Below are 20,284 nucleotides of genomic sequence, written 5' to 3'. Positions count from 1 at the left end.
TTAGGTTCTGGTTTCTCTTTCTGCATTTCATCACGATTGTCTGAAACTGCCCAGGGCTTGGAGCTGCCTCAGAGGAACCTTTCCTCTGGACTGGCGTTTCTGGCTGGAGATTTGACCTTCAGCCATCTCACTGGATCTGGCCTTCTGTGCAGATCTCCATGTGGTGTAGTCTCTGGGTTTATTTTTGGTGCTCTCTCGACAGCCCCCTTCCTTTTCAGTCTAAAATGCCTCCTCATGTCTCATCGTTGTGCTATTTTTAAGATTGCAGATTTCATATTCCTCTCATTCCGAGAATTGCTGTGGGTGCTGTGTAATTATCTAGACCCCACCTGGAGCCAACCATTCCAGTCTCTGAGCAGGGGCCCCGGTCTCTGCTGAGGGCGCGCTGCCTGTCTCTAGTCTGCGGAAAGAAGAGCGGTCCATTTGTAGTCGACTAGAATCCCTGGGGCCGGTGGATGTGATCGCTACCCTATAACCACCCCCTACACCAAGTACGCAAGACCTCAGTGTGTCTGCTGTGTTTGCCCTGCTGCAGGTGGCCCGTAAGCTGGTCATCATTGAAAGTGACCTGGAACGTGCAGAGGAGCGGGCTGAGCTCTCAGAAGGGTAAGCGGGCCCATTGCCACCACATGTGGGGATGCTGCAGAGCAGTGACTAAAAACAGCATGACCTTCTAGCAGCTGCACCTTCGCCCACCTCGGCTCCAGGCTCCTTGCGTGCTCCATGTGCTGTGGATGAGCCATGAGCGCGGACCATGGAGGAACCATGTGGGGTGTCTGTGAATGCGTGTGGCACTGCATGCCTTACCTGCACTGATTTTGTGAATGGCCTTGTGCATTTCCTGTGTCCACTAACAGCCAAGTTCGACAGCTGGAAGAACAATTAAGAATAATGGATCAGACCTTGAAAGCATTAATGGCTGCAGAGGATAAGGTACTGACGGCTCACGTATGGTTTTTAGGTTTAACTGCATCCCAGACAGCTTTGAGCTTCCAATGCCTACTGGTTGGTTTGCTGTAATGACTGTACCTTCACTACACCCTCTGCTATTTATATCTTGCTTCAAGTGCTTTCTCTTGGTCCTTTATGCTCTTTGTTTTTCCCTTCATAAATACTCTGAGGGGTGGCCAATAAGAAGCCAAACGATCACACCATGGAGATGCTGGATTTTGTCCCTCTGTCCTTCCACTGTTGCAGCGGAAGGCAGAGCCCATGGCAAAACCAAGCTTCATGCCTCGTGGTTTGGCTACTTAAGGCAGCCCCCACCCCCGTCTCTAGGACTCAGTTTTCATTTTTTCCCATCCCTCTCCTTTTTTTTTCTCTTCTCGCTCCTTGGGCTTGTCTCCCACCCTTTCTGCTTCTGATCGAAAACATTAGCAAATGTGCTGAGCTTGAAGAAGAGTTGAAAACGGTGACGAACAACTTGAAGTCACTGGAGGCTCAGGCTGAGAAGGTAGGCCAGGAGCAGGGATTGGGGACGACACCTTTTTAAAGGGCTGCTCCAAAGAAGCCCTGCTGTTGAAACTAATGGCGCAGGAGGCATTTTAGCAAGGGGCAGCATTTTGAGACAATTTCCTAATGGTTCTTGGATGGTAGGATGGTTTTTGTTTGTTTAGTTTCTTTAAACGAAAAAGATTAACAGAGAATGTATCTTATGTTGGGCAAATCATCAATTCAATTTAAACCAAACGCCAAATGGATAAGTTATCTCTCTCCCATCCCATGTAAAGTAATAGGCAAGAAAGCAGAGAATGTATTGTAGTGTGCCATGTGATACCTGAGGTCCTGTTACCTGCTAGGGGATCCCCAACATCTGTTGGTTGGGCTGGCACGTTCCCTGTGTGAGAAGGCATGAGTGTGAGAGCCGCGGCCTGACATCTGGACCGCTCTTTCTAATTACAGTACTCGCAGAAGGAAGACAAGTACGAGGAGGAGATCAAGGTCCTTTCCGACAAGCTGAAGGAGGTAATGCGAGAACCTGAAAGAGGCTGTCTAGATGGTGGTTAGGGTTCTGTGGAGTGGGTCAAGGTACCGTCCTTTCGAGTCGAACGGTCCAAGTCAGGCATGTTGAGAGGTTTTCTATGTACCATGTTAGCTAGCTGCTGTCGCTCACAGTAGGCACTGAACCTGACTCTCCAGGGTGATAAACACCTGAGGTCCGTCCTCTGGTTTTCCCTGTATCTGTAGCGACTGGTCGGAATCTCCCTGACTTTGACTCAAGTGAATTAAATCCTTACAGGCTGAGACCCGGGCTGAGTTTGCCGAGAGATCAGTGACTAAGTTGGAGAAGAGCATCGATGACTTAGAAGGTGAGGCCGTTAACATTTGAGATCCAGACCTTGTTGTTGAATATCTGTCTTGATAAAACAGTCATGCCATCCGAGGGCTTCCACCCCGACTCTCTGTCTTGCTCTCTCACTTCCTGTCTGGCTCTCCTCTGGGGTTCTCACCTGTGACACTGAAACTCTCGGACCCTTTGGGATGGTTTGTCAGAACCAGACAGCTTACTCTAATTTCTTGGACTTCAGAAGTGGGTCTGGGCTGTTTTTCACTGAGGGAATAAGTATAGATGGATGTGACTCTGCTTTATTCTGTGTCTCTGGTGATATTTCCTAACTATCAGAACAGTGTGGGTGTGTTTTAGACACGCCCATCTTCCAAGCGTGTGCCCAGAAGAAGGCCTTGGTTTTCTTTTCTTTTTTAAGCCATTCATTAGCAATCAATAGGGCAGCAAGTCTCAAGATTACACTTAAGCATTCTTAAAGAAAAAAAAAACCAACCATACATCACAGACAGAAGGGGTTGAAGGAGGGCTTGAAGGGTGTTTAATTACCAAGACAGCAGCCAAGCATAGTAGCACTCACCTTTGATCCCAACACTCAGGAGGCAAAGGCAGGTGGATTTCTGAGTTTGAGGCCACTCTGGAATATACAGCAAGTCTCAACCTAGCTGTTGAGACTAGAAAAAGAAATAGAAAAAACAAACAAACTAACAAATAACAACAAGAAAAAAAAGAGAGAATGGGATGTGGGTACAAGCCTGCCGGTGTGTGGCAAGTACAAACCCACAACCATTACAAAAATTAAACTGCAGACAAGCCCCAAACTGTGGCTTCCTTTTCTTTTCAAACTTCTGGTACTGGCAACAGGCACCTCAAGAGAGAAAACCATGGGAATAATTTAAGTACCGCCAAAAAATCAAAATCCCATGGTCTGGCTTGGGCAGAAAGTGAGTGGTTTGAAGGTAGCATTGCAGATTGTCATTGAAAACTGAGCTTGCTGCCTTTGAATATACCCCCCCCCACACACACACACACACAGCTTATAGCTGCAGGTTGCTGACTACTCCAGAGTAAGCAGATAGCTCTGTGAAAAGGAAGAAGTTCCATTGCCCACCAGGGGAGACAGTCTTCTGTGGGTGTCTTTAGGATTTAACAGTTCATTGGTATTACCTACCCTTGGTGTTGTGTTTTTCATATTGGGTCTTTCTCATTTTATTTTCTAATGGGTTTTTGTTCTCTTTGTTTTTGTTTCGATTCCTTTAAAAACAAATCGCACGCCTCCTGCATTGGCCATCTGCTGCGGCACCAACCCCTTCATGCATTGCCCTTTCCTTGCTGACGTGTCGGGATGGCGCCCACACCACTCTTGCTCACCCTCCATCTCTTGACCATTCTCCATGTCCTTGCACCTCTGCCTTCCACTTCCTGCTCATAGATGAGCTGTATGCTCAGAAACTGAAGTACAAAGCCATCAGCGAGGAGCTGGACCACGCTCTCAACGATATGACCTCCATGTAAATGCTCATGCACCCTGCCTGCTCGCATCCTCACCCTCATGCTTGTGTGATGAACTCACCATGGCTCCCTTCTCAGTCTCCGCTCTCCATTTTTGCACCTTTTGTTGGCTCTCTTGCATAGCCTAGCATAGCCATGGTCTTTTTCACATTGTGCTAACAAAGACCAAATGGATCCAGTCCACGCAAAACATTCCAGTGTCCTTTTATTTCATAAATGCAAATCTGACTTCTTTCCACTGAGAGATGAACTGGACTCTGAATGGCCCTGAGTACTATCCTTTTAAAACCTTAAACCAGACTCAAATAAATCTAGAAGGCCATGTTGCAGTGATGCAGGAAGCTAGGAAGAAATACCAGGTTGTTTCCTGGGATTCTGTGAAGTACAATATGGTCATTTTCACTTAACACTGTTTAGAGTATTCAGATTATTAAAAATCTGAGGAAAAGGAAATGGACATGACCAAGTACATATCTCAGCTTCCTGTAACGAATTCCAGAGTATGACCAGCCTTGGTAGTACCTGACTTTTATCTCAGTACATGGGAGGAAGAGGCAGGTATATCTCTGAGTTTGAGGCCAGCCTGATCTATAACAAGTTCCAGACCAGCCAGGGCTATATAGTGAGACCCTGTCTATAAAAAGAGAGAGAAAGAGAGAGAGAGAGAGAGAGAGAGAGAGAGAGAGAGAGAGAGAGAGAGAATTCTAAATCAAAAATGAATGGTTTCCTGAGGAACCAAGTCTTTTATTTGCTGTGTTTATTATATTGAATGGAATTAAAATACCCACAGTAAATGCTTGCCACAACTGACATCAGAGAAACAAGAAATAAAACATTTACACAATATTAATTTGTAAGTTACTGTTTATATTTTACTCATGTGAGTAATAGTTGGCCTTGTTTGAGGACCCTCAGACATACACAGCTAATTTACATATTACTAACCACACTTGTGCCCCTTGGGATTCTAACCCCTGGAGTGTTTCACAGAGGTCCTAATACTTGTGGGTTCCATCAAAGCTGGGAATGGCGTTTCTCTAACCATTCAGAAATATAGTAGCCTCAGGGGCATGCCATGTGCCTGCTGCCTTGGAGATTCCAGAATATCCTTTAGAGACCTGGCTGTCACCATAGAAACAAGAGCATGCCTCTTCCCCACCACTTGTCAATGAAAGCAGAACCAGGTCATCTGTAGCCCAGCCCTCCCCAGTGCTCAGATGTGATGCTCTGTGGGGGAAACTCTTAAGTGTGACAAAAGTCCCAAAAGGAGGGCTTAGTTTAAGGTTTGTTTTTAAGTTCTTTTTTTAAAGTAAGGATTTTAAGATCTTCCTCGAGGTTGGCCCATGACAGCCTTGGGTCCAGACACTTGTTGGCACAGATGGCCTCCCCAGGTGCAGCTGGCAGTGGGTTTACGCGCCTTAATACTCGTTTGCATTTCACATACTGCATTCATCCGTGTGGTTTTCCTTCTTCCTTTTTCCTTTTCCATTGCACCATTGTTTCTCTCTCTCTCACCTTTTGTTTCACACAGATAAGTTTCTTTGCTTCACTCCTTCCAAGACTCCTTCGTCAAGCTGGACGTCCCACCTCTCTGAGCTCTGCATCTGTCTGTTCTCCAGCTGACCCAGGTTTCCTTTTAGCGCCCAGCTTCAGGCCGGGCACATACTGTGTTGTCTGTTGTACAGGAGCTATCCACCCAGTGTAAAATAAACACTGTAAGCTATTCCCGTTTGCTATTCTCTTACTCCTTATTTATTGACGCTTTCATCTCAACACTAAATAAAGCTGCAGTTCGGCTTCCTGCATCTCAGGGTACATTTTTCTTCTGAACACTGTATGCTAACATCAGGAGTTTTTAAGGGGTAGTTCCTTGTGCAACTTTTACAATAATAACCTGGTTTTGAGATGCTGGAGTAAGGGCCCAGCCATCTGTGGTTTTAGGAATTGTGATAGTTCTGACAGTTTGGGTTCAGAATCTCCACACGGTAGATAGTGGGAATCAAATTCTGGCTTGAGCAATGTTTTCCCTGCCAAAAGTTTAGTTTGGGGTGTGGCACCCTCTCTGTGCTGATACAGAGATGGCTCCATCTGGCTCAGTAATGGAAGTCTGTGTAGCCATCCTGTACTTGGTAGCTAGGGAGTTTGCATATTGTGAAGAACTAGGATTCTAGCACTGTAAGTCATGGCTGTTATATTGTCCTATTACACAGAGATGAGTCGAAGCGTTTGTCTTTAAATACGTTCATTACCCAGATACATTCATTTTGAACACAAAATCACATTATAGAATTTCTAAATATTAACTACATTTGAGCCATGGTTTATTTTTGGGATCTGAAGCACAGCATATATTCTACAGAAGGTGTGCTTATGTAAGGTGAGTTTAACCCCTTCACTTCTGAACCATTGCAGCTAATTCACAACCCACCCAGCCCAAGAAGCAATGCTTGATATCACTCACAAACAGCTAAGTAACCTTTATTTGAGAATTAAGACTTTAAAACAATGTGACCACCTCTAGCATTTTAGCTCTTAACGTCAGCCTGGCTCCGTTCCTGTGTCTTAAGCCTGAGTAACCCTCTGGCTCATGTGTGGTACTTGTTAGCCTAATAAGACTGGCATACCACTCTCCTCAAATCAGTTTGGGCAAACTCTGAAAATAGCCATTTACTCTGAACTCTTCAGAGCAGAGCGATTTTTTTTTTTAAAAAGAGGGTCTGGATTAAAATATTTTAATTAATGATATGATAGACTCTAATTTTAGGATCCAGGCAGTGTCTCTTCACCAAAGGGTGCAAAGGCTTCTGCAGTTTCTGGTGTTTGTTTTTTTTGGGGGGGGGGTTGTTTTGTGGGTTTTTTTGTGAGGGGTGTTTTGTTTTGTGTTTGTTTTTCTTTCCCTGAGGCTCCTTGGGCCCACTTCTCAATGATTTTGGAACCTTGTTCTCTTTAAAGTTCAGAATAATAGTAATGTCCTTTCTCAGAGCGATCTGTCACAGAGGAAACTAGACTCTTGGAGTTCTGCCAAGCAGACATTAAAGCATTTTGGGATACAAATTTCTTGACTTTCCCCAAGATTTCTCCTATGAGCATTCACTCTGGGGGAAATAGGAACAAATGGATCATGAAGGCCAATCCCGGGTAGCTTAAGGTGTGTACATCAGGAGCATAGACAGCAAATTTTGAGTTTATCGAGAACCTATTTAGTGGCCTTCTAGTTGAGCAAGGGCCAGACTGTATCAGCAACTCTTTCAAAAGCTTTAGTTGAACCAAACCAACAGCATTGCCAGCTCTGAGACCAGAGGCCTCAAGACGACTGGGATCCGTGCAGAACAGGAGAGAGCTCTTACGAATGTGTCTGGTCCCCGCCTTGAGGTCATCTCAGTCTCCAGCTCCCTTGCAGCTAGAAGGAGCAAGGCCCAAAGTGGGTTGATATGGGGACCACTGCCATTTAATCCAAATTCCTAGTTGGCCTCTGGATTCCCTAGGGTTTCCCCAGTGCTTTCCTCTTCTAGATGGCCAAGCATGTGGGCTCAGCAAATGGGACAGTCCTGCCCGCTGCTCAAGGTGCTGGTTCCCCGTGTTACTGCGGATGTAGTAATGGTAGTAATGGGGTTTCTGGTTTGCAACTTCTAAGTGTGGGAGACACTGGAAGGCAGCAGGATAGAAGATAAGCTGGCCATGTTGAAAGAGAGTCTATACTGGCAGACATTGTGTGTTTGGAGCCAACGGAACAGAAAGTCTCACTGGGTGCTACCTGGAGGAGGTGACAGCTGACTGGAGTTTTGGATATTCAGAAAACTTAGATAAGAGGAAAAGGCATGGGTTGAACATAGTTCTTCATAGTATGTCTGCAACAGACATCAGGAGTGTAGCAACTTCCCCCACCTCCCACCATTTATGAGAGAGAGTTGACAGAATCGCTCCGTGCCCAGCAGTGAGAGCCGTGGTTGCTCTCTAGGTTGACAGAACCGCTCCGTGCCCAGCAGTGAGAGCCGTGGTTGCTCTCTAGGTCGCTCCGTGCCCAGCAGTGAGAGCCGTGGTTGCTCTCTAGGTTGCTCTGTGCCCAGCAGTGAGAGCTGTTGCTCTCTAGGTCGCTCTGTGCCCAGCAGTGAGAACCATGCTTGCTCTCTAGGTTGACGGAATCGCTCCGTGCCCAGTAGTGAGAGCCGTGCTTGCTCTCTGGGTTGACAGAATCGCTCCGTGCCCAGCAGCGAGAGCCGTGCTTGCTCTCTAGGTCACTCTGTGCCCAGCAGTGAGAGCTGTTGCTCTCTAGGTTGCTCACTAGGCAGTAGGATTCTTAGCTCTCCAAGATCATCAAGTAGAATGTCAAGGTCCACGGAGTCTCCATCATTCAAAGCAACCACACACCCCCCACTTTTCCTAGTAGGTGCTAGCTTCTTTGTCACCAGGTGTCCCCTGGCTCATCAGACACAGGCTGAGTTCTGTGGTGGACTGCTTTGCACCTGAGTGGACTACAAGGCAGTACCTAAAGCTTCTATCACACTGGGCAAGTGTAGATGTTTGAGAAGGTTTATTTAAGGGGGGACGCATACCACAGTGTACATCCGGAAGTCAGGGGACAGCTCGTCCGAGTTGTTTTTTTTCCTTCCACTGTGTAGAACTTGGGGGACCCAACTGTCATCAGGCTCTGCCGCAAGCACCTCTACCCGCTGAGTCATCTCCCTGGCCCAGTTTTATTTATTTTATGCATGCCGTCAACACCCAGCATGAATCTCATCCTCTTGAAGCACACGGATAAGTTCTGAATCAGCGTGGAGTAGAGATAAACACTTGTTTGCTGTGGGTGACACACCACTGAGGTCAGAGGAGAGTTCAGACTTTGTATGTGCCCCTGTGTCTAGAGGGGAGTCTTTCAAAACATGTCCTTGTGGTGGAAATGGTAGTACTAGCTCAGCACCACCCTGCACCTGAGCAGTGAGGATGGGGTTCAAGAAGAGTGGATGGAAGTGGGCTGGTCAGGGGCTCACCTAGAATCTCTGCGGAGCTCTAGCAAGGCATGAGTGGCAGGACCTGGCCTTAGTCCCCAAATCTGTTGTCCCAAACTGCACATAGCTCAGGTCACAGGATGGTTTTAATGAGGTGCAAAAGGAACATTGGTACCTTCCCACATCCTACACCTCCTTCCTTCTGCTCTACATCTCCATCAAGGTTCCAGCCCTTTCTCCATTCTCCCAGGCCTTGCCATGCACTGTCGCAGGGCACAGGATACAGGACCTTGGGTCAGGGTACACCACTGCTGTCCTGTGTATCCGTGTTTTCCAGTCTGTTAACTGCCTCTCACTGACTCGAGCTAACCTCTTCTTCTGTCTCCTCTTTTCTGCTAACCCTTGCTGACCTGTCCAGACCAGCTCTACCATCAACTCGAGCAAAACCGCCGCCTAACTAACGAGCTAAAGCTGGCCCTGAATGAGGATTAAAATTTGTGTGGAGAAACTTGGGCCAAGTTCTAGGAATGGAGCCCCTGTTCAGGAAATCTATGACTCATGGGATTGAAAACGATCGCTTTCTGCAGAAATGGAAAGGAAAGGCATTGGTTGGAAGACCAGTCTTGCCTTGTTTTCCTCTGTATGTCTCAGTTAAATCCTTATTAACCCCCCCAAAGTTTTTATGATATATTACGTATATGTGAAAATATTTATACCAATCAATTCAGCCCTTCCCACATCAGCAGGTCCACTTTGAACTGACTGATAATGACCAAAAAACACCAAAAAAAGTTTTTCTATTTTCTCTTAACCAGCTGTGAGTCCTGCTTTAAATATCTATTACAAATGTGTGTCCCTAACATCTTCGTAACATGTATAGTGTTTGAACTGTGATTCAATGTACCTATGCTTGGGCAAAATAGCTTTTGAAAGCAGGAGCTCATATCAGAAGTCCCTGGTTGAAAGGTATGCTTCGTTTAGCTTAACGGTGTTGGATTCTGGTGGGTGTCATTCTAATAAGTAGAATACCATAAAAATACTAAGAGACTGTGCTAATGAAGTGTGCATGAGGTGTGTCCATAACCATTTGTGAGCAGTAGAAATAAACCGTTTAAAAAGTGGTTAGAAACCTATTTATGTCATCTTTGTTTCTGTGAGGTTGTGTGCTCGCTCACACAGCTACCAGATCTTTAACTGCCTGTAACCCAGAATCCTCTGCTGGTATTAACTTCAGTTTGTGTAACAATGCTCTCTACCTGTATTTGGTTTGTGCCCCTCCCTTGTTCCCGCAGCACCCTGTGGGTGAGCCTTCACCAAACACATCCTGCCCCTGCCGTCAGGATGGATGGATGGTGTAGGTGCACCCTGGGTCTTGTCTGGAAACGCGTGCTGTCTTAAGCATGTAGAGTGCCGTTCCTCTTCTGTGTGTGCGACTGATGTTTGCTTACTACGTGTGCAAACCACTACCACGTCTGGCGCGCAGCTATTCATGACTTCATTTTCTAATCCCATCACAGAGAAAGTGGCTCATGCCAAAGAAGAGAACCTTAGTATGCACCAGATGCTGGACCAGACCTTACTGGAGCTAAACAACATGTGAGAGCCTCCTTAGCCGCGGCCACACCCCTTCATTGTCCTGTCTTTGTTTTCTTTCGTTTTCAAACACCCGCTTCAGGAAACTCCTTCAACGCATTTTTATATACTTTTAACCACTGTCACCAAAACATCTGCAAAGAGCCAGCTAGGGCAGGGGGTGGGGAAAGACACACAGAGAAGCAAGGCCCGGCCGGGACCCTTATCACTTAAACGTGCCATTTCCCAGGATGATGTTGCCACACTTCTTAGCGTTTTAGGCCTGCGGTTTGCTTAGCCAGGGTAGGAAGCCTCACAGAGCCAGAAAGATTTCCAGCCAGAGTGCCAAGGTAGAGTCACCAAGAAGACTGATGTTGGAGACAATCGGGTGCGGATTGGTGCTACTTTAAGCAGAAGGACCCCTGAGGGTCTTTTGTTCAATATTATACAATTTAGACCTCCGTCCAACACTAATTTATTTTCAGTTTTACTGCAAGACAAGACTATGGGTTTCTTATGCCTGTCTTCATTAAAGCCAAGGGTCTGGAAGCCGCACTGGTCTTTTAAAAGTCCCTTTCCTTCCCAACTAACACACCTGCAGCCCCTTCCAGCTCAGCAGGGAGAGCATTCCATGGGGAGTGCCCCTCTTTGCAGTTCTCCATGTCAGGGTGAAAGATCTAGGCACTACATACATAATTGGTAAAGAAACGGCATTTTCTGAAGAGTTATAACTATATGTAAACATTGTATAATGATATGGAATAAAATGCACATTGTAGGACATTTTCTAAATCTGGTGGCCCTGTCGTCTTTTTTTTTGTTTGTTTGTTTGTTTAACTTCATGAATTTTAGACTGGTTGACATGCCTGGTTGCTCGCAGTGATGTTCCGAGCCAGATCCCCTGGCTGCCCTCTCAGCCGTGATTTGAGTGTGTTAAGGTGGCAGCAGTCAGGGAAAGCCCTTCCTAAACGTCATTTTCCATGTTCCTGGCCTAGCTCTGTAGACTGAGAGACAGACCCTCTGCAATGAGCTTACTGCTCCGGATGTTTCCCTCACATTGTAGCTAAGTCTCAAACAGTGGTGTGTCCACATTTCAGTTCAGCCAGTGGTGGGTTGAAGTACCCAATCTCCGGTGAAGCTTTGTGATTATCCGCGTTCAAGTTCACGCAAGTTCTCCAGTTCACTCCATCTTCTATTTCTCAGAGCTAGAAACTGAGACTGTTGTTTCCTAGCTCTTGAAGACACTAAACAAACAGACTATAAACAGAGTCAGTTGGCTTTGGTCTTACTACAGCAAGATTTAAAGGGGCTGGGGGTGGTTCTCAGCAAAAGCAAACAAACAGTGGGGTATAAAGCGAAAGCTCCCTTCATAACGTTTTGGTTAACAAGCATTAACTGTTCTGATTGTATGACAAAGATCCTAAGCAGAATCCTGCACACCTGGCTGTCCTGTCTGTAGAAAACTGTCCCCTTACCCTAGGTAAATAATTGTTGGGAGTCTCTGCCTTCCCCTGTGCGCCATCCCCAGCTCCTTCAGTATAGTCATGGGAGTCTTCCCCTAAGCACAGGGCTGTCCCTTCAGATCTGGCTTCCCATCAGGAGTTGCTGTGAAGGGCCTCAGCCTGAGGTGTCACACACAGATGAGGTGAGCATAAGTCTGCTGTGGTGACCTGACTGGAACCCAGGCTAGACACCTAAGCATGCTCTATACCACCGCTGCTGTCCTCAGTCTGTTACGTGTCCAGAAGACCACCTCTGTGAAGCTAAATGAACCCTCCCTTTGCCCTGGATAAGGGTAACTGTTACTGTTCTTGGATAGCAGTGTTTTTTTTTTTTTTTATGTGCTATAGTCTGTTCACCTTACAAACAGTAAAAGAACAAGTCAGGTATGCGTAACTCCACAGCTCACACGTGATGGCCAAGATCTCACGGTTTGGCTTGGAGACAGACGCCAAAACTCAATCTGGATTCTTACACTCTTGTACCTGTCACAGCAACAGAAAATTGGGGAGCCGGGCGGTGGTGGCGCATGCCTTTAATCCCTCCCAGCACTCGGGAGGCAGAGGCAGGCGGATCTCTGTGAGTTCGAGACCAGCCTGGTCTACAAGAGCTAGTTCCAGGACAGGCTCCAAAACCACAGAGAAACCCTGTCTCAAAAAACCAAAAGAAAAAAAAAAAAAAAGAAAAAGAAAATTGGGGAGAGTTGCAGGAGAGGAGCCCTGGAAGATGTAGGTGTGGCCTACCCGTTAGCAGCAGGCATAACCACGAGGGTGTGGCTTAACATCAGACCTCTCCTGGGTCCCTGAGATCAATTCTCTGTGAAGCATCATGCCAATTCAATAATTTCCACATCTATCAGATTAACAGAGCAGCCATGCCTCTTGTCTGAGCCCGTGTGATAGCCTCTGGGCAGGCCGCCCAGTACAGTCAGGGTGAAGAGATTAGGACGATGACTGGGTAAAGCCAGGCTGGAAGCCGACAGAGACAGTGAGGAGAGGATTGAAGATTCACGATGTGAATACTATTGCTGAGACCGCAAACAGAAGGAGGGCTGGGTAGCTCAGGGTAACTGTGAACTCCTCAGAGGAAGGAGATGGACTAGAATATAAACATCTCCAAGACAAACTCACATGAGATCCAGCATCCTCAGGGGGAAGGGGGAAAAAAAGCACAACATAGGTCCACTCTGAACTTAAAAGCTGGCCGTATATAGAACACTGCCTCCCCTGACTGCTCCTGGGGACTCTTCAAGAAAAACAAGATCTGCCCGCCATGAATACCAGTGTGTTGCTGTCAATGCTGGTGTGTTGTCTTCGTGGAGCCTGGTTTTGTTTCGCTTTTCTCCATGAAAATATTTTTTACTTGAACCAATATTTGAGTGTGTTAAGTTGTTTCAGCCTGTCAATGCTTTATTAGATGTATTTTCTGCTCCAGTCAAATGTACATGAGGAAGAAAATATAAATTCTCCCACCAAGACAGAAAACACCAGTAGATTTGGGGAGCCGTCCTTTCCAGAATTATGGATTGTTTGGAAAGTAATGTGTGACGACAGGTAACACACGAAGTGTCCCCTACTGTCACATACGCTTCTGACACTGAGGGTTTTCAGAGCTATGCTCTTCCAAGAGGTGACATCAGTTTTCTGTGTCACACAATGAGTGAGGCTGTATTGAGCGTTTCCTAGTAAGAACATGACTTAGTCAAATGTCTGACAGATGGGCACAGACCCAAAGGATAAGGCTGGTTCTTGCTGCCTGTGAGCGTTCACTTCCCATCTGCTGCCAAGCCTGGGAGAACAAAGAGTCAAGTCAGGGCCTTATCGGAGCCTGCCAAGGCTGGTCCCCCGTACACAGATGCCCAGACTGGGAACGGCCTCCTCTGAGGCTTGGTCCTTGTTCAAGGCCACTTGGCCAGTTTACTTCCGCTCAGCCGAGGACCTGGCTGCTCCTGTTCCTCACATCACAGTGAGACCTGGTTAATGTGGCCATTATATGTCTTCATCCTTTAAGGAAGTGGTCTCACCTCTTTCTGTGCCGTGAACTTCCTCAGGACTCTGCACAATGCTGTAGTGAGTATCAATGCCGCCCTCTCAGTCTCTTGGCTGTTCCTCAGCCCCACAGCTGTATTGAGCCCTAATGGAAATGCTAAGGCCACTCTTCTTAAATAGATGTCCGCAGCTGAGGAGATCGTCAGCACAGGGTTTGAGGGCCATCTCCAGAACCCACTTTAAAGAAGGGACAGGAAGGAGAAGGAGCGATGTCTCTCCATCCTCCAGGGGTCTCCTGTTTTATTCTCAGCACCCACGTGACAGCTCACAACCATCCAGAACTCCAGTTCCATGAGATTCAGTGCCATCTTCTGGCCTCTGTAGGTACCACACACACAAGTGGTGCACAGACATACATGCAAACATAGCACTCCTACATATTAAAAAAAAATTAATAAGCTGGGCACAGTGGTGCACACTTGGAATCACAGCACTGGGAGGTGAAGCCTGGCAGAACCCTGAAAATTGCTGGCCAGTCAACCAGCCTAGGCCTGGCAGAGCCCTGGAAACTGCTGGCCAGCCAACCAGCCACGCCTGGCAGAACCCTGGAAACTGCTGGCCAGTCAACCAGCCTGGGCCTGGCAGAGCCCTGGAAACTGCTGGCCGCTCAACCAGCCTAGCCTATTTGGCAAGTACAAGGCCAGTGAACAATCCCATCTCAAAGCGCAGAGTGGACAGCGGCTGAGGAATGACAGATGAGATTATTCCTGGCCTCCACACACCTGCACTTGTCACATGTGCATCTGCACACATGTTCAAGGAACAAGAGTCAGTAGTGCCGCCCCTGTGGCTACCACCGTGTGTGCGGCTACAGTGCCCCACAAAAGATAGAATTTAGTCGTTGGTGAGACAAATGACCCAGAATGAAACACAGCCAGAGACGGATTCTGTAACGTACATTTGGATTTCTCTTTTAAGCAAAGCACTTGGCCTTTGAAAACAGGATGCTGGGCCTCTGTCCATGTGTGGAGCAGCTGCTAAGTGCAGGCAGGCAGGCAGAATTCTCAGCGCTGCGCAAGATGCTAAGCTTTGTTGTCAAGGTGACACACGTGGAAAACAAGAGCCTCAGCTGAGAAATTTCCTCCATTAGACTGGCCTGTGGGCATATCTGCTGGGGGCACTTGAGTGTAGGACGGCCCAGCCACCTGTGGGTGTTGCCAGCGTGTCTGGGCCACAGAAGTAGCCGAATGGTGAGCCCGGAAGCTCCTTGGTCTCTGCTTCTGTTTCGACCTACACATTTCAGCCTTGAGGTCCTGCCTGGGCTTCCCTCATTGATGGCTGTGCTCAAGTGTGGAAGCCGAAGTCAAGCTGAGAGGACCCAGGTTGCTTTTGGTCAGTATTTATCACAGCAACAGGGAAATGAACTAAGACAGTGTAGGCCCAGCAGAGAGTATCCACAGGAGCATTCAGCCCTCATTGACCCTACAGGAGCCATAAAGCAAGATGAATGCGGAATCCCCTGGTCCCCTAGATTCAGATGAAAGCTGATGACAGGTAAGAAACACCCCCGCCCTTCCTGCGCCACTGCTTTTTTTTTTTTTTTTTTTTTGGCAGAAGAGCAGCCCACGGTGATGGCTTCCACTTTATTTTCGACTCGGTGTTGATTTGGGATGCTACCCTCCCAGTGAAATTCTTGTCTAGAGTCTTAGACAAAGCATTAAAGTCCCCTGTGCCTACAATAAAGTAATAAGAGCCCTTCCACCTCCCAGGGAGCCTCGCTTTGATGTGCTGACCACATCCCGCACCAGCTTCATCCCAAGCTTACTTCCTCTATGGAAACTATAGTTCACAGTAAAATAACCCCCAAGGAGTTACTAAGGACATCATTACCCAAAGTGAGCCCAATATTGGGCTTAAAAGAATCATTTCAGCCTGTTGCTGAAAGTCCAGTGACCTTCACAGATGTGGAAATCAAAAATCAGTACCCGGAAGGCAGGAGTTTTGTTCTGAGGAGCATGCTGACTCCACCGGGAGCTGAAAGGCCTGCATCCTGGGAACCCCAAGTCAGCCACATCTAACTAATGGCTGGCACAATCGGCATGAAGCCCACCATTGTGTTCCTTTCCAGAGAGTTACATAGACATTTCTTTCCAGAACACTCTACTGCTGTCAGCCTAGCCCCTTCACACGAAATTCAAAAGGAACCAAGGATAGGCTGACCAGAAACAGGAATATAAAAAGTGTCAAGAAGCTGTAGGGGAGATGGCCAGTGGATGAAGTGCTTGCCACACAAGCCTGAGGCCCTGAGTCTGGGTCCTCAGCACCCAGGTAAAGAGTAAGGTGTAGTGTGTGCCTGTCATCCCAGCATGAGGGAGGAGAATGCAGGAGGATCCACTGAGCTCGCTAGCCAGTCAGTCTAGCTAAATCGGTGAGCTCCAAGTTCAGTGGCAGAGCCTATCTCATAAAAGTAAAAATGGAGAGTGAGAGAGGGCACCCATGTGTGCACATGTGTATGCACGTGTGTGTGCGCGCACACACACACACACCTTTGTTACTCTAATCTCTTGTTCTGCTCACATAGGCATAGAAAGGGCTCCAATGTTGTCTGTTTTAGACAGTGAGCATATATTGGAATTAAGCTTCATAATTTGACCTAAACGGCTAAGAATGCAGTCTCATTCCTGTTTAAAGAATGGCATGCATCATGTTAGGCTGGAAGTTATAGGATGATGCAGAAATAGCCTGGGTGAGCGTGGTGCACACCTTTAATCCCAGCACCCGGGAGGATCCACTCGGGTGGAACTGTCAGCCTGATCTACAGAGCAAGTTCCAAGACCGCCAGGGCTACACAGGGAAACCCTGTCTCAAACCCCAACCCACAAAACAGATGATGCAGACAGTGCAGAAAAAGTCTGAGATGGACTTCTGCCCTCCGGGAGCCTAAGTAGTACAGAGGAAGCCCCTGATGAGGCACACACGGGGAGATCTGATTACACAGCAATTGAGAGTGAATGATACAGGCATACATCAAAGGCAGGCATGCCCCCTTCCAGGAAGAGTTTGCCCACCTAAAAGCAGTAAAAAGGGCTTTCTTGATCATGCTGTATAATTTTCTCAAAGGTACTCAGGCCATGGGCAGGTCAGGACTCACCCTTGCTTCCCAAACCCTAGAAGTAAGAGATTTTCGCCTCATAAATGTAATTTTACTATTTGCGCTGTCCACAGGGGTGTTTTGTTGTTGTTGTTGCTGCTGCTGCTTTGTCATTTTTGTGGCCTTTTCCCTGCCAGACTCACTTAAAAGTTTCCTCTCAACCACCTCGCACTGCTTGCTTTGCGACACTGACCGTTTTCTAACGTGATCTTACCACACCTTTATTTTAAGAGTTCTCTTATTCTCTTATTAAAGGAAAGAGTCAAGCATAAATAACAAACAAGCAAACTTGAGGCCAGGCGAGATGGCTCAGGAGGTAAAGGCACTTGCTACCAAGCCTAAGGACACGGGTTTAATCCCTGGACCCAGGCAGTGGAAGAGAACCAATTCCTGAAAGTTGTCCTCTGAACTCCACCTGTGCACCATGACATCCGCATGACCACACTCATACACATACATGCATGCAAACAAATAAACAAGTGTAAAAAGAAATTTAAAAATAATAGTTACATAAACTTGAGGCTGAGGATGTGGATCAGTTCGGAGAGTGTTAGGCTAGCATGTGCAAAGCCCCGGGCTCGAGCTTCAGCATCATATAAACTAGATAGGGAGACATCCTCCTGTAATCACAGCACCTGGAGGTAGAGACAGGAAGATCCTGGGTTCGAGAGCATCCTCAGTTGTATAGTGTTGTGCGATATTTGTACACTGTGTGAAGAGGTGTTGTGGTGATTGGTGTGATAAAAAGCTGGATGGTCAATAACTAGGCAGGTGAGTATATGCGGGAATTTTGGGCAGAGAGAAAGGTCTCTGGGAAAAGGAAATGCAGAGTCACCAGCCAGCACAGGGGAAGCAGGATGGGCAGTACTGAGAGATGAGTTATTGATCCACACCAAGGAACACAGACTTAAAAATAGCGATATCAGTTAATTTAAGTTATAAGAAATAGTTAGGAACAAACTTAAGCTAAGGCCAAGCTTTCATGATTATTAATAAGTCTCCGTATTGGTATTTTTGAACTGGTGTTCCAAAGAAAAATCTGTCTACAGTATAGGGAGTTCAAGACCAGCCTAGGACACATAAGACCCTGGAATCCTTAGGGACTGTGAGGTCAGGATTCTGATAAGTAGGAAGTTATGGAAGGAACCGGGGAAAGGTGAATGGTTGAGAATGTCCATTAGCATTCATGTGTCTGGGGAAGCTGCCAATGCTCCACCACCCTGCCCACCACTGACTCTCATAGAAGAGAATTCAGTCACTTGCTATGCTTGAATTTCCTCAGCCAAGCCCAGCACCTCCCGGACAGGTCAGCAGATTTGGGCGTCTCCAGATCATCCTCTTTCCACCCTTCCCCAAGAGAGGAGAAGTAGGTCAGTGTGCAAGAGGGAACTGCACTTCGTTCCTGTGTTAGTGTGAGCCACTGGGCTGGGGCAAGAGTTTGCCCTTTGCTTTTTTAGTTTTGATTCCTGCCCAAGGGGGGAAAATGGGGGTTACTGATGTGCATGGATAATTGATGTTGGATGGAAAAGACCTCAACCTGAAGAATTAGTTCCAATTTGTATAACAGCAAAAGATGTGTATTGCATATGTAAGGAGATATGCAAATTTTAGGCAGCAATTTGCTAGTGCAAATATAAAGTTGTTTGCCACAGATACAGGGTTGCCAGGTAAATAAACCAAATGTGCACTCAAGGCAAAGGCCACCATTTAATTATAGTCCCCTGATTTTCTTTCTTTCTCTCTTGTTCTTTTTATTTTCATTACAAAGCATTATAAATCAACAGAGAAAAATCTATACAGGAAGAAAAGTCTGTCTATAATCTCAACCTATGTGTGTGTGTAAGGGGGGGTTGCATCTCTCCCTGGAACTCTCTATGTAGACCACAGGGACCTACCTGCCTCACCTCCCGGATGCTGGACTTGAAGGTCTGCCTGTGCCTCTGCCTAGCATAAGCCACCCTTCGGCCTTGACTCTGCAGCCACAGATGAGTGTGAACTCTTCACCCTCCTGCTTCTACCTCCTTGTGCTTGCTTTTTGTGTTTTGCTCTCAACTAGGACTGATGGGAGATTCTTTGTAATGTAATATTATTTAACTTGTGAAAGGTGAAAAAATGAAAAAAGAAAGGAAAAAGGAAAAAGTGAGGCTGGGAAATGGCTCCACTATTAGAGCCTTTGCCATACAGCTGTGAGTACCAACTTCATACTCCCAAACCCAAACCTGGAAAAAGGAATAAGGAGCATGCCCAAAGCAAGGACGCTAACAACACAGGCCATATGGGGGACCTCTGTACTGAATCGGTGTGCACACATGGAAACTAACAGCACAGGCCTCTGTACTGAATCAGTGTACACACATGCTGCAGGTACTCATGCATGCACGCGCACACACACACAAAGGAAAGAGAAACACTATTACTTTTAAGTGTGGGCACAGCCAAAACATGGCATTAACAATTTTGTTGACTATATAATGATTCCTGCTCCAGTCTCGACTGAACAACACAATTTTTACTTCCAAGCTTTGGGTCTTACAAAAGAAACAAAGCATTTTATACAAACTTGTTGGGCTAGAGGCCTCAGAGAAGTGCAGTTCTGCAGACTGGAAATGTAGATAGAGCTCTTGCCTGGCTTGCCCAAGGCCCTGGATTTGGAGCCCAGCACTGGGGGAAAAGAGATAGAAATAAAAGAAAGAAAAAGAGAAAGAAAAGAAAGGCTCATATCCACTATATATGAACTTTCAATGCAGAATGAGAAAGAAAACAATTTCATAAAAAAAGACCAAATTCTTTAAAAAGATCTATAGCCGCCCATGTACGTTCTTTCCATTTCTCTCCTTGTCTCCTCTGCTCCATGCCCAACACAACTTGATTTTTAAGCCATATGTCCACTGAATCCACCCATTCTATCCTGGATCTCTTGTCTAAACCCAGAGCTGATAGAAAACCATACTGAGCTCAGATAAGGGCCTTTTGGGGGGCAGGGAGGACCCTTATTACTAGAGAATAAATAGAGACAGAGGGAGGAAGAAGCCACAAGGAAATGCAAACCATAGTCCCCAAAAGACAGCACAAACTAAGCGAAAAACCAGACCTTGAGGTAAGACCAGAATTTGAGTCACCTCTGCCGCTCACTGTGAGACCTTCAGTAAGCGACTTCCCTAGTTATCTCCCCACCTGCAAAATGGGCGAGAATAATAATAATATAATAATACCTGTACAATAAATTTCTGGACATGGTTGAATAAATGCCAAACACAACCAGCTCAGTGACGGACAGCTTTCCGGACTGTAACAGAAACATGATCACATTTTGCATCATGGCAATCATTAA

The 20,284-nt window shown here is 46.6% G+C and overlaps 1 protein-coding gene across 9 annotated transcripts in view; it reads left to right on the top strand.

The window, feature by feature from the left end:
- Tpm1 (tropomyosin 1) overlaps positions 1-11,106 on the top strand; it is a 28,348-nt gene extending 17,242 nt beyond the window's left edge. For 2 of the 9 annotated variants that reach the window (XM_057766878.1, XM_057766881.1), the window contains 6 exons: positions 536-606; positions 1,378-1,453; positions 1,903-1,965; positions 2,240-2,309; positions 3,717-3,795; positions 5,328-5,519. In XM_057766878.1, the coding sequence (XP_057622861.1) occupies positions 536-606; positions 1,378-1,453; positions 1,903-1,965; positions 2,240-2,309; positions 3,717-3,795; positions 5,328-5,331 (363 nt within the window). In that variant the 3' untranslated portion in view covers positions 5,332-5,519. Of the gene's footprint in view, positions 1-535; positions 607-857; positions 1,036-1,377; positions 1,454-1,902; positions 1,966-2,239; positions 2,310-3,716; positions 3,796-5,327; positions 5,520-9,160; positions 10,197-10,259 lie in introns of those variants that run through there. The other 7 variants (XM_057766879.1, XM_057766882.1, XM_057766885.1 and 4 more) reach the window with 5 other exon arrangements.
- Positions 11,107-20,284: the final 9,178 nt, after the last annotated feature.

The sequence above is a fragment of the Chionomys nivalis genome, chromosome 4 (genome assembly GCF_950005125.1).
Source record: "Chionomys nivalis chromosome 4, mChiNiv1.1, whole genome shotgun sequence".
Classification (NCBI taxonomy): Eukaryota; Metazoa; Chordata; class Mammalia; order Rodentia; family Cricetidae; genus Chionomys; species Chionomys nivalis.
This window is presented reverse-complemented; position numbering and strand designations above follow the sequence as displayed.